This window comes from Mesoplodon densirostris, chromosome 2, assembly GCF_025265405.1.
Source record: "Mesoplodon densirostris isolate mMesDen1 chromosome 2, mMesDen1 primary haplotype, whole genome shotgun sequence".
Taxonomy (NCBI): Eukaryota; Metazoa; Chordata; class Mammalia; order Artiodactyla; family Ziphiidae; genus Mesoplodon; species Mesoplodon densirostris.
This window is the reverse complement of record NC_082662.1, coordinates 62176320-62188347: the sequence shown is the minus strand read 5'-3', so window position 1 is coordinate 62188347 and position 12028 is coordinate 62176320. Positions and strand designations below refer to the sequence as shown.

The 12028-nt window shown below is 31.6% G+C and overlaps 1 protein-coding gene and 1 long non-coding RNA gene across 5 annotated transcripts in view; one reads left to right on the top strand and one right to left on the bottom strand.

Annotated features, from left to right (window-relative positions):
- The window catches only part of LRRC7 (leucine rich repeat containing 7), a 497427-nt gene that overhangs the window by 107409 nt on the left and 377990 nt on the right, over window positions 1-12028 (bottom strand). Inside the window, exons 12-16 of the mRNA XM_060089953.1 lie at window positions 10305-10434; window positions 9195-9310; window positions 5712-5781; window positions 3681-3780; window positions 1034-1158 (exon numbers count right to left, since the gene is read on the bottom strand). Of these exons, the coding sequence (XP_059945936.1) occupies window positions 1034-1158; window positions 3681-3780; window positions 5712-5781; window positions 9195-9310; window positions 10305-10434 (541 nt within the window). The remainder of the gene's footprint in view (window positions 1-1033; window positions 1159-3680; window positions 3781-5711; window positions 5782-9194; window positions 9311-10304; window positions 10435-12028) is intronic.
- LOC132483978 (uncharacterized) overlaps window positions 1-12028 on the top strand; it is a 163143-nt gene that overhangs the window by 124804 nt on the left and 26311 nt on the right. The window lies entirely within an intron of this gene.

Below are 12028 nucleotides of genomic sequence, written 5' to 3'. Positions count from 1 at the left end.
ACAATGATATAGGTAGGCTTTGTCAATTACCTTACTGACTAATTCCAGTAAGGTTCTAGAGTATGCTGGTTTGAGAAAAAAGTTTAGAAAATGTGAGAATGAGGGGATAGAAAAGAACACATCACACAATCCAGATCTATTAATAGGATGCATATACAATTACTTAGGTAATTAGTCACTAAGGGTGAGAGCTGTTAGTATCCATGATGGAAAAAGTGCAAAAATAATACCATAAAAAGTTGATGAGAGATTCAAGATGTTGCCATGATGATAACATGAAGATCTGATGTTGATATAATCCATATAAATTCTGTTATTTTCAAATTTATATAATGTAAAAATACAGATTTTAAAATTCCGACCTTGTTACTTGACTTAGATTAGTGCCAATAAAGCATTTTTTAAAATATGCTTTAAGGTGAAAAATTTTAAGTAATTTTCCCTAAGGGACATCACCTACTATTAGGCTCTTACCTCCATTAAAACTTGTCCTCACACTTAAGAAAACTCATAAAGTCTTCTCAAATATTCCAGAGACATAGAACCTTTCTGAGATTTTAATGCCAATGTAATATATTAATCCAATGGTTCTTTCATAAATGTGTATTTTGGCTTCACACAGTCTGCATGATGCCTTGCCTTGATCAGTGATTAAAAAAATAAAAACACACATCTCAGTGTTTCAAAGAGGTAATAAGGTGAAGCCCATCACCCAGACATTTTGTTTGATTTTTAGCTTTTTTTTTTTTTTTTTTTTGGCTTTCTCTCAGCTTGAATCTCTTTCATGTTGCTATTCTGTAAGATGGGGTGGCATATGAAATTTTCTCAGTCAGGATGTTAGTCTCATTCCGAAGCACAAAAGTGCTTCCAAAATCATCATCCTGCTATAATGAAAGGTATCACCATGAGACTTTAAGATGTATCTGACCTTCTAGCAGAGGTCAGTCAATTAGTCCCAAAGGCTATTTGAATAATAACAATGAACAAATAAAAATAATGAGAAGGAAGAGGAAACAAAAATTAAAAGGTTCACCTTAACTTTCCCAGCATTTTCATCATCTTCCTTTTTTTCTTCAAATTCAAAGGCAACAGTCATGCGTTGTTGTCTCTGTTCTTCCCACAGTGTAGGGTTAAAGCTGTCACTGTCTGACTGGAAATCTACAGTTAGATTCCAAAGTGTTATTGCTTTTTTAAAAAATCATAAATTGTTATTTAACAGAGCTTAGTATGCTATGCAAAAAATGGTGATAGGTACTAAAAACAAATACAGAAATAAAAAAAGAAAAGGAAAAATAAAGAAACAGAAAGAAAGAAAGAAGAGGGAAAGAAAGAAAGAAAAAGAAAGAAGGAAAGAAAGAAAAAGAGGGAAAATATTCCCCTCATGTTTGTTACATAGTCTTTTAACATCTTAACTCACAGTCAGCTTTCTTAAGTATACATTAATTATATATTGGGGTTGAGAAGTTTTCCAGTGTAGAGAATGGGCTCTCTATAGCATAATTATGATAATAGACCTGAATTAGGTATTTTACACCATTATCTCTTTTAATCTTCAAAACAGCACAATGGTAGAAGTAATATAATCCTCAATTTAATAATGAGAAAACTATAGCTGAGTTTTAAGAAACTTGTTCAAAGCCATGCAGCTTCTCCACAGACAGTGCAGGATTCTATACCATGACTGTGTGATTATACAGTCCATAACTGTAACCACTAAATGCTATTAGGATGTTATAAAAGGTATTACATAACTTTGGTTTTGCAATAACCTGTCCAAGATTGCAACCTTTCTTGTCGTTGTTCGTTTTTTTTTTTTTGTTTGTTTGTTTGTTTTTTGCGGTACACGGGCCTCTCACTGTTGTGGCCTCTCCTGTTGCGGAGCACAGGCTCCGGACGCGCAGGCTCAGTGGCCATGGCTCACGGGCCCAGCCGCTCCGCGGCATGTGAGATGTTTCCGGACCGGGGCAGGAACTCGTGTCCCCTGCATCAGCAGGCGGACTCTTAACCACTGCGCAACCAGGGAAGCCCTGTCGTTGTTCTTTTGTGTGTCTGGTAGGGGGCAATGTAGTGGTGCTTGGTTGTATGGTAAAAAAGCATTTGGAAAATAGTCTTTAACATTCAGGTCTCAATTAATCTAAATGTGTCTCAAATTAACAGGGAAAAGAAATGGCTTATCAATCTTTAACTTACATGTTGGTTAATGGTAATATCTTCTTTGCAACAGTCCTGTGAAGATCACATGAAAATGCAATAAAAGCACTTCCCAAAGGATAACCTTTATTATATAAAACTTTGTGTGTTGCCAGGAATTCTGCAAATTTACTCATTACACTTCTGCTTGAAAAACCAAAGGGTGACTTGCTTAAATTTCAAGAAAACTTTTCTGTTACCAACTCTGCTTTCCTCAAAGGAAAACAAAGTGAAACAAACTAAGCTAATTCCTAAAACATCACATCTTACCTAACTAGCTCTACCTCATTCCATGGAACAATTTAGGGATTTAATCTGTCAGGCTAGATCTCAGAAATGGCCAGAAAATATGAGACACTTTTCATTTTCCCCTATATCCTTTCAAAATGAAATATTTTGTTAATCTAGGGATATTAAAATGAAAATGTAAGTAAAGTTGCATGAATAAAGCATAATCCTTATTTAAAACTGTTGTTATACCCTATGTAAACACAGTGGCTTTTCTTTCATAAATTCAAAAGATCAATTTTACTGAAGCCTGAAAAATACATATGAAACAATCTTTCCTTTTTCTACTTCTGTAAGTCAAAATTTGAATAAAAATATCCTAAAATATCTCAAAATAATTCATTTCCCTTTTTAAGTAAAAAAACCTAAAGACATTTATTATAATTATCCTGAAAATAAGAACTACATAAGCAAATAGTTTCTTTTAAAAGTTGTTCTCTTTTAAATGGGTTGGGTGGATTTAATCCATGGGTGGATTAAAGTGGGTTTACTCTTTCAAGAATTACTATTACTGTTAGACTGTGGTAAATGTGCATGTCAGCCTGTGCTGGCTTGGGCTAAGGGGTCTGTGCTGAGTTCCAAATGGTAAAGGATAAAGCTCCTTTAAAAATTTTATGAGTAATGTGATCATAGGAGAGAAAATTTTATTATTGAAAAAGGTTTAAGTCTTTCAAAAATTATTCCTATCATAATTGCTGACATTGTTTAGGAAAACTCAAGTTGAAAAATTAGTCGTTTGCAAGTCATCTCTTTACGGTTGACTCTTAACATGAAATAATTCGGGGCCTGAGATCAGGACTAAATGTTTAAATTGTGTTCATAAAATTAGTGAATGCAGGAAATAAACCAACTTATCTTCCTTAAGATCTGACTGTTCTTAGCTCATTTCAACTGGCTAGGTATCACCTTCTGTTAACTAGTCCTGGGTTTTGCAATCCACCAAGAGAAGATGTCGCTACTAAAAGTCAACATTATTTTCATGACAGATATAAAGAGGAAGAGTTATGTTTTTGAAATCTTACTTAGAATATTACAGTACGGAAGAGAAGATATCTGCTTAGAGTTAACCCCCAAATGATTTATGTGTGTCATGTAATTATGTGTCTTGCCCATGTGCCAGTATTGGCCAGAGATTAGAATAAAATTAATCCCTTTTATTGATAATCATACAAGCATAGGAGAAATTTCTACTGACTGTTTACCTTCATCACCACGAGGTTGCTGTGGAAACATGTAGTTAGTCAATACTCTTTGCTTTGTTTCTGGATGGGCTTCAGTTTGTAAAGGGATAAGGGCTTTGGACTAGAAGCAAAGGACATAAATTAGATTAATAAGATTGGAAGTATAAAGAATATTTCTTTTCTATAGCATAAAGGTCAATAGTCTGGCCTCACTGTGTTGAATGAACAGTTAAAGTAAGGAAAAAGGTAATGAAATAAGAAAGTATAACATAAAATAAGACTATTGTAGAGGAATATTTTGAAATTCTAAGGTTTTCATAATGAGATTTTCTTTTTCTTTAGAACGTGCTTTTATAAGACCTATTCATCTTCATTGAGTAATGTCAGTTTTGATCTTGAAGAGACCAAAATGTGTCAAACTGTTTCAACTAAGTAAACTTTTGGTATAGTCCTATATTTTCATGAACTGTTGCCCTAAAAAATAAACGGAATTTGCTATCGAATTTATACTATACAAGATCATCTATGAATTTAATTAGGTTAAAACATAAGCATTTATTTTAAAGAGATTTTTGTAACCAAAGACAGGGTCCACATACACATAAGCAACAATCCTTGTATTTGATATATCACAATATATTTACCTATGTATGGTAACATTTAATTCTCTATTATTAATTTTATTTCAGAAATACTATTTATGAAGGTATTTTTTAGAACTTTGATATTGTATACTATTTTTATATAAACATATTGAAAATAATCATATTATTTAATGTTTTAAAATACACTTATTTCATGACATTTATTAATGAGTGAAGCACAAAGGGGATTTGGGATACCAACTTGTCTCATGAAACTAAGTCAGAAACACATTAAATCACTGTTCTAAATAAAAGCTAAATGGTGCAGCCATTGTTCTGTTCATTCTCCCACAAGAATAATAAATCATGACATTAGGGGATGTTTTTTTACAATGCAAGACTGTAGAAAAGACTGTTCCATTAGCATAGTTCACGTTGATTCCAGAAATGATTTATTTATAATGATATATTGATGCTTTGAAAAATCTACAGTCCATTGGTAAGACTTGAATTTGAATGACAATCTAATTTTTTTTAGTAGATGGAAGAAAGTGTTGTAATGACTGTAGGAATACAAACATTATTCTCACACTTATATTTCACATTTTGTAGAGGTTTATTTTAATTTTTTACAAAAGTAGCCCAATACCTATGTCTGAACAATTCATTTACCAGTAATGCTGTTTTTATGCTCAGAAAATAATCATAACAAACTAAATCCAAGATGATTTGTTTTCACTTGTTAATTCATATTTTGGGGTAGGATGTTTTAAAATTTTAGGATTACAAGAAAAAAGTAAAAAGAAGAAAAATAAACTATGTCAAAATCGTCTATCACCAGTTTTTCTGGTGGCAAATCAGATGTCTTCAACTATTTCTTTTTATTTTCCAGTTAATAAAATTATTCATTAACACTCAATTACTAATTCAATTATAATCTATTTTCATAAGTATAAGAATTAATATCAAAGCAATTTCACAGAAGATACTGGTAATAGTAACAAAAAACATCACAAATTTTTTGAATAAAGTTTTAGAATTAAGTTGATTATAATTAAAAGCACACACACACACACGAAAGGAACATGGAGGATAATAATTCCCTCTTGTGGGAATTGTGGTAATGATTTCTTATTCTTTACCTTCAGAGGTATAATTAAAGTACATCCTCTGAGGACATGTATGTACCACCTAGAAAAATGATCATTTTATGTATTAGATCTCTGAGAATGAAGTAGAAGCTAGATTGAAGCATTTAAAAGGGGTGAGAACTATAGTACTGTTTGTCCACAGCAATGAAATACTTATTTGTATTATTACCTTTACAAAAATCTCTCCTCCAGGGTATAAAGAATCTATATTTTGCAGTGATTGTCAAAGGTACCTATTGGGAATAAGTTAGTAATTCAAAGTTTCAACTGTAGTTCATTTGAATAAACAAAATAAATCAGGTAATAAAAAATTTTACCTGATTGTCAGAAAGCCACAAAGCTGCAAGCTCCTTAAGTTTGGTAAATGAGAATGGTAAATTCTTCAATCTGCAAAAATAAGAAAAGTCTAATAGCATGGGTGAAGATGGATAAATTTCATTTTTATGAAGAATTTTTAAAAATACTATAACATTTGTTTCATTCTTCTCTCTACTTCTTTCTCCATTGAGCAGCCTGAGTAATCTTTTAAAAGTGAAAATCTTGAGTTTACAACTTTTATCAGCCTACTCTGAGGATTAACCAAACTCTTTTCTTCTGTCTGGAATATTCTTTCTCCCATACTTCAATTAACTAAAATTCCACATATTCTCTAACTCTCAGCTTAAATGTCAGTTCCTCAAAGAGGCTTTTCTTGACTCCTCATTTAAATTTCTTTCCCCAGTTTAGTCTCAAAGCACTTTCATGGATCATATCACAGTTTGTAATTTTTTGTTTAGTTTTGTGGTTATTGTTTTACTGTCTGTTATCCCCATAAAATTGTAGGCTCTATGAGGGCAAGAGGCCATTTCCACCTTACCTCGAAAGGAATTTACAGCTCTTGAAAGCGTGTCCTTTTGTTCTTTCACCCTTCATATATTGTGTAATAGATATTCAAAGAGGGAATCTTTAAAAATAGCATTTTGAGATAAGTGAAGTTGGCATCAGCCTTGGTATTCAATCAAAATTATGTATTTAGCCTTGGCTTCAGCCTGTGGAGGGCCAAATCACCAACTGCCTGCTTCAACATACTGTATGATATCCCTGAAATTGTGTATGATCAATATATTGTCATTACATGGGTTACCACCATAGCTAGTCAACAGAGTGAATAATACAAACAAGGCACACCAATGAATTTATTGTTACTTTCTGCATGTTCACTTTCGAATACAAACATTTTAGATATGACTTGGAATGAAAATTTCCTTGAAAGTCTTTAATATGTTGGAATTCTATCAGCCAAATGATGAATAAATATATTTTGATAACAGAAGTGGAAAATGTTACAATAATTAATAAGGATGGTGGAAGTAGTTAATTGTATATGCAAAAACAATTAAGCACTATCAAATAATTTAATAAATATGAAAAGATATTGACAAGCCAAGAAACATATCAACAGAGTATGTATTATCTAGGTAAGTTTAGGAAGGTTATAATAACCTTTCTGAGCTAACAGAAACTTGTAAAACATAAATAAGTATATAAAGAATGACAGGGATTAAATTATATCACAATTATTTTAATAAAATTATTTATTATACTAGCATTTATAACATTAAACCAAATTGCCCATTAAAGTTTTCTAATTTTTTAGTTATTTAAATTAAGTCAGAAATTATGAAGTAATGTGTTATGAGGAGAAGTTTTTACATCATGTGGAAATGAATTAAAAGTAGAATATCAATTCTGCCACATAAAAATTACATGAGGGGAAAACTGTACAGAATCGTATACAATAGCCATGATAAATCATCAATCAAATAATAAATGTAGAGTATGGAAAGAAACTGTCAGAAAAGGATGTTACCCTCATTTTTCCTTGCTCTTCCAGTGACCACCATTGCAAGTGAGCATTTATTTAGTATCATAACTGTGTGGTGTATTGATCACAGGAGCAATCTTACAGTTGACAGTGTAAAAGAATCATTGTTCCTGAACTATAATGACAAACTTCTAAAATTTATTACATTTTAAATATAAAATTGGAATAATCATGACTTTTGGATAACATTTAATATTTAATCTTTTATCCAAGCAGTTTATTCTCTGACAGTGATGTTCAACTTTAGCCTCAGCTTTGACTGAATGTTGATTTTAATCTCAGGTTAAGATTCATTGATTAATTCATCAATTTAAAAATATTAATTTGGCTCTATACTATGTTCCAATCACTGTATTAGAAGACAAACTAGCTTATATTTCTGACCAGATGAAGTATTTTAAACTCCTACTATTATGAGATTCTCAATGTCTCATTAAAATCTTTTGCATTGGCATTTAGCAACGTGCTGTCCTATGATACATACTCACATGTGCTGTATTTGTTGGATAAGTAACTCCATTAGTAGTCCTAACTATGGGTCATTTAAAAATATTTTATAAGCATATTTTCCATATCATCATGTAAATTATTAATGTGTAAAATTTGAGCAGACCAAGTATTTAGGAGAGACTTCCAGCTCACCATGAAAACCCTCCCTCCAGGTTGACAATAATGGAGCTTGGTTCCACTGGGGACTCTAATTGAATCCACTGGAACCCATCTTCCTATGGTATCTCTATGACCATATTTCTAATCTTATTCACAAGAATATAATTAGAAAATTCTGAAAAATGTCTTACTGAAAGTTGGGCACATTTAATGCATTTCCTTCATTATCCTGTCTGTTAAGAGTCAAAACAAGAAATGGGGTCGATTTTACATGAATTACTCTTGATGCACCAAGCTATGAAGCTTCCGTGTCACCTTGATTTAAAAAAAAATTCCAAAGCCTTTAAAAATATTTTATTTCTTACATGGAATATTTTAAGCTACTAAGTGAATGGTTTTTGAAATTCACATTAGTAGTTTTTTCTTAGACAAACTAACAAACAAATGAGAACTCCCACACTTAGTGAAACCTTAGAATCTGAACATTCTCTGTGATTCCATAAAAGCTAATCTTTGTTAGTTTTTTTGCAGTCTCTTAGCTTCTCATATTGTCATTTATCTGACTGAAACTTAATGAAAACAAAGAGTTCAAGTAGTCTATTCTAATCCACAATCACTTTATCTTCTTAGAAGTTATTTTTAGTCAGTATTGATTTTTATCCTTTCCTATTTGAGGATGACTGTGGTAGAAATAAAGATGAACAGCATTTTCAGCCATTCACCAATATAACAACTTTGTCACAAGAAGAGGACCTATCCTTTCTTTGTTCATCCTTTTCAGAACATGATTAAATAACCATTTGGTTGTCTTTACTATAATGTGCAAACATTATGACTTTTGAGTACTAGCTTCTTGGCAATATTCTCACCAGTGTTCTGGTGGTGTGGACAGTATATACATAGCTCAGTTAATTTACTGGAGACATAAATATATACATGAAGACATATATGTATGCATACATACATAACTGTGTACATATTTTTATTAATAAATTATGTAGATTTTCACTACAGTTATTTTTCCATGTTTTCATAATATTATGCTTTCTGCATATGGGAGGGTTTTGGTACATAAATTTGGGTGTATAAATTTTACATAATTTTAATATACAATATATGTTTCTATATAATCAAACAATAAAAGTTTGAAATATCAGTTTAAAAACAATTTAGCTTCTGCCATTTTCTAAATGGATATTTGCATACTTATATAAATATTTGCATTCCATATACTTCATAAGACAGAAAAATTTTTCAAAATTATTGATAAGAAACAATAATTTGCTTTTAGAAAATAACATGTGATTGTGAAATATTGCAGAAATACCTGTTGTCACTCAAATTTAAGACTCTTAGTTTCTGCATCTGTCCAATCTCTTCAGGAAGAAATTCCAGTTTATTGGAGCGTAGAGACATAACTGTTACATTCTTACAGCTTCCAATCTATGGGTAACAAAAGAAAAAAAAGTAAAGAATCACAGTGTAAACTATTTTTATACTGACATTTATAATTTATAAAGTAATTTAATTAATTTATAAATTTCTTTATCACTTTTAAGACTATCAGTATGTGTATTGTTTTATTTTTTATAAACTCACTCTCTAAAATATGTCTATAATACATATATTCCTTTAGATATTAAGACTGTGTATCTCATTTTTTTACATATTATGAAGGAAAAATTTTCTTTTTAATTACATGATTAGAATACTTGTTAGCTTCATTGTTTTCATAAATCACATTGTTTTTGTCTATCCGAGTAAATACTAATAATCTATGTTTATAATAGATCATATACTCAAAAATGAAATATTGATATTTCCTTTGAAAAGTTAGTTTTATTTAATGTTACATGGTATTTTTATTTTTATTCATAACTTTTGTCTCTAAATAATGATATATGAATTATTGTTTCTGTATTATGAAAACATTTAATAGAAAATGTTAAATTGAAAATATACTTCACAGTTTTTTCTTGACATGAATACATGAAAGTCCCATTTAGAGATGAATGCTAATGGACCATTTTGGTGGATCCTGAAGTTAAAACAATATTATGCAACATGATACTTTAAAAAACTTATTTATATTAAAAACTTTCACTTAGAACTGGAAGTATAGTTATCTTAAAATTTATTTATTGTTTTTAAAAGCAAAATATATAAGTTGGATTAGTTAAAATTGTATTCCTTAACATGAACTAATTTATAATATTTTATTACTATTTTTGGCAAGCAGTGTTTAAATCAAATGTATTTCCTGGGTCAAATATAAGAACTTATAACTTGCCATTTAAAAAAGAATGATTAACAAATAAATAATTCCTGTGTACATTCACAGCTCAACTCGTAAGCTACACTGCTACTGAACCTGTTAAGATTTAATCCCCAAACAGATTCATTAAAAGAAATTAATAGAAACAAGTTTATTCCTCACTTCTCTGGGTAATTCTGGAAGGAAATTCTCATCGACTGCTAATGTCCGAAGACTGTGAAGGTAGCCAATAGTAGAAGGTAGTGACTCCAGTTCATTACAGCTACAGTCAAATTCTTCTAATAAAGATAAACTGAAAATTAAATATATTAGTTAGACATTTTAAAAGGTCATGTGGCACAAAAGTTTTGGAAAAGCCATATATTCAAATTCACCAACCAAATTATTTATCTAGTGACTGCATAATATTATATGTTAATTTATCAGTTCAACCAAATGGTTCAATACCATTTAATAAGTGGTTCAATTTGCTGAAATAAATGTAGTTCATTTTTCTCCTTTCTTAATTCACCTGTCATTTAAATGAGTCATTGAGAATGACAAAAGTTTTGTTTGTTTTTATACGACTTAGGTGTCACATATAGTCAGAGGCTCATAATGTATATCCTTGGAATGAGTGCATATAACTGGCATGGGCAGGTAGAAGGGTATAGAGGGCAGGTCCAAGAAAGGGAAGATAAGGGGGGCAAAATATTAACAACAAAAACACTGATTAAATGCTAGGTATTTTACTAAGCATTTTAGAGATAAAAATAACTACTCTTTTCTTTAAAATAACTCTAGAAGATATCTATTATTTTAAACCCATTTTACACATAAGGAAATTGAGGCATAAAGAGGCTAAATAACTTGTCCAAGGCCACACAAAGTAGGAAAACTAGTACCTAAATGCAGACAATATGGCTCCACTCTATTTTCTTGCTTCTCAGCCTATGCATTAGTAGCGGAGGCTATGGACAGGGCTCATTTCAGCCTGCAGATGTGTTTTGGTTGGTTTACATAGTTTTTTAAAAAGTGGTAAACTCTACATAATGACCCAGACTTTTGCAGCCTTTTGAAAAAGAAGAAGATCTGCAAATACTGGGCCTTTATTCTTGCATGACAGTAATGGAAACAGAGTAATGGCTGCTGTCTTCAAATGAGCACAGCTCTCCAGTTTGCCAAAATCTCCACCACTCCAAACTTAGCCTGCTTTACCCCAAATCTACAGAAAGGAATTGTATGAGTACACTTTCAAGCTATTACAAGGGAACAAGACATTTCATTGTCTGGTTTGAGATAACTGGGAAAGAAAGAGTGCCTGGCACAGAGTAAGCGCTACCTATATTTAAGTTGTCATGGATGTTAATATTATTACACTGTTATTACCATTCATATCATTGTTTTACTGTAATAGGAAGGAACCCTCAAGGATGATGATCTCACCATTGTAAAGGGAAGAATGAATTAGAATTAGCTGGAGTAATATTGTAGAATCAACTTCCCTTTTTTATATCTTGGAACTAGCTGGCTTGAATGCAATTTATTCCCATAATTTAGTTAACAAGTGAACACAGAAATTAAGCATTTGGGTTTTAAGTTAGAATGGATTTGTGTCCCAGTCTTGTCACTTATTAGACATATTATCTTGGGTATCAAAAAATAAAACAAGGGGCTCCCTGGTGGCGCAGTGGTTCAGAGTCCGCCTGCCGATGCAGGGGACGTGGGTTCGTGCCCCGGTCCGGGAGGATCCCACATGCAGCGGAGCGGCTGGGCCCTTGAGCCATGGCCGCTGAGCCTGCGCGTCCAGAGCCTGTGCTCCGCAACGGGAGAGGCCCGCGTACCAAAAATAAATAAATAAATAAAACAAGGATCAGAACTCAAAAATCAAAGCTGATTTTATTTAC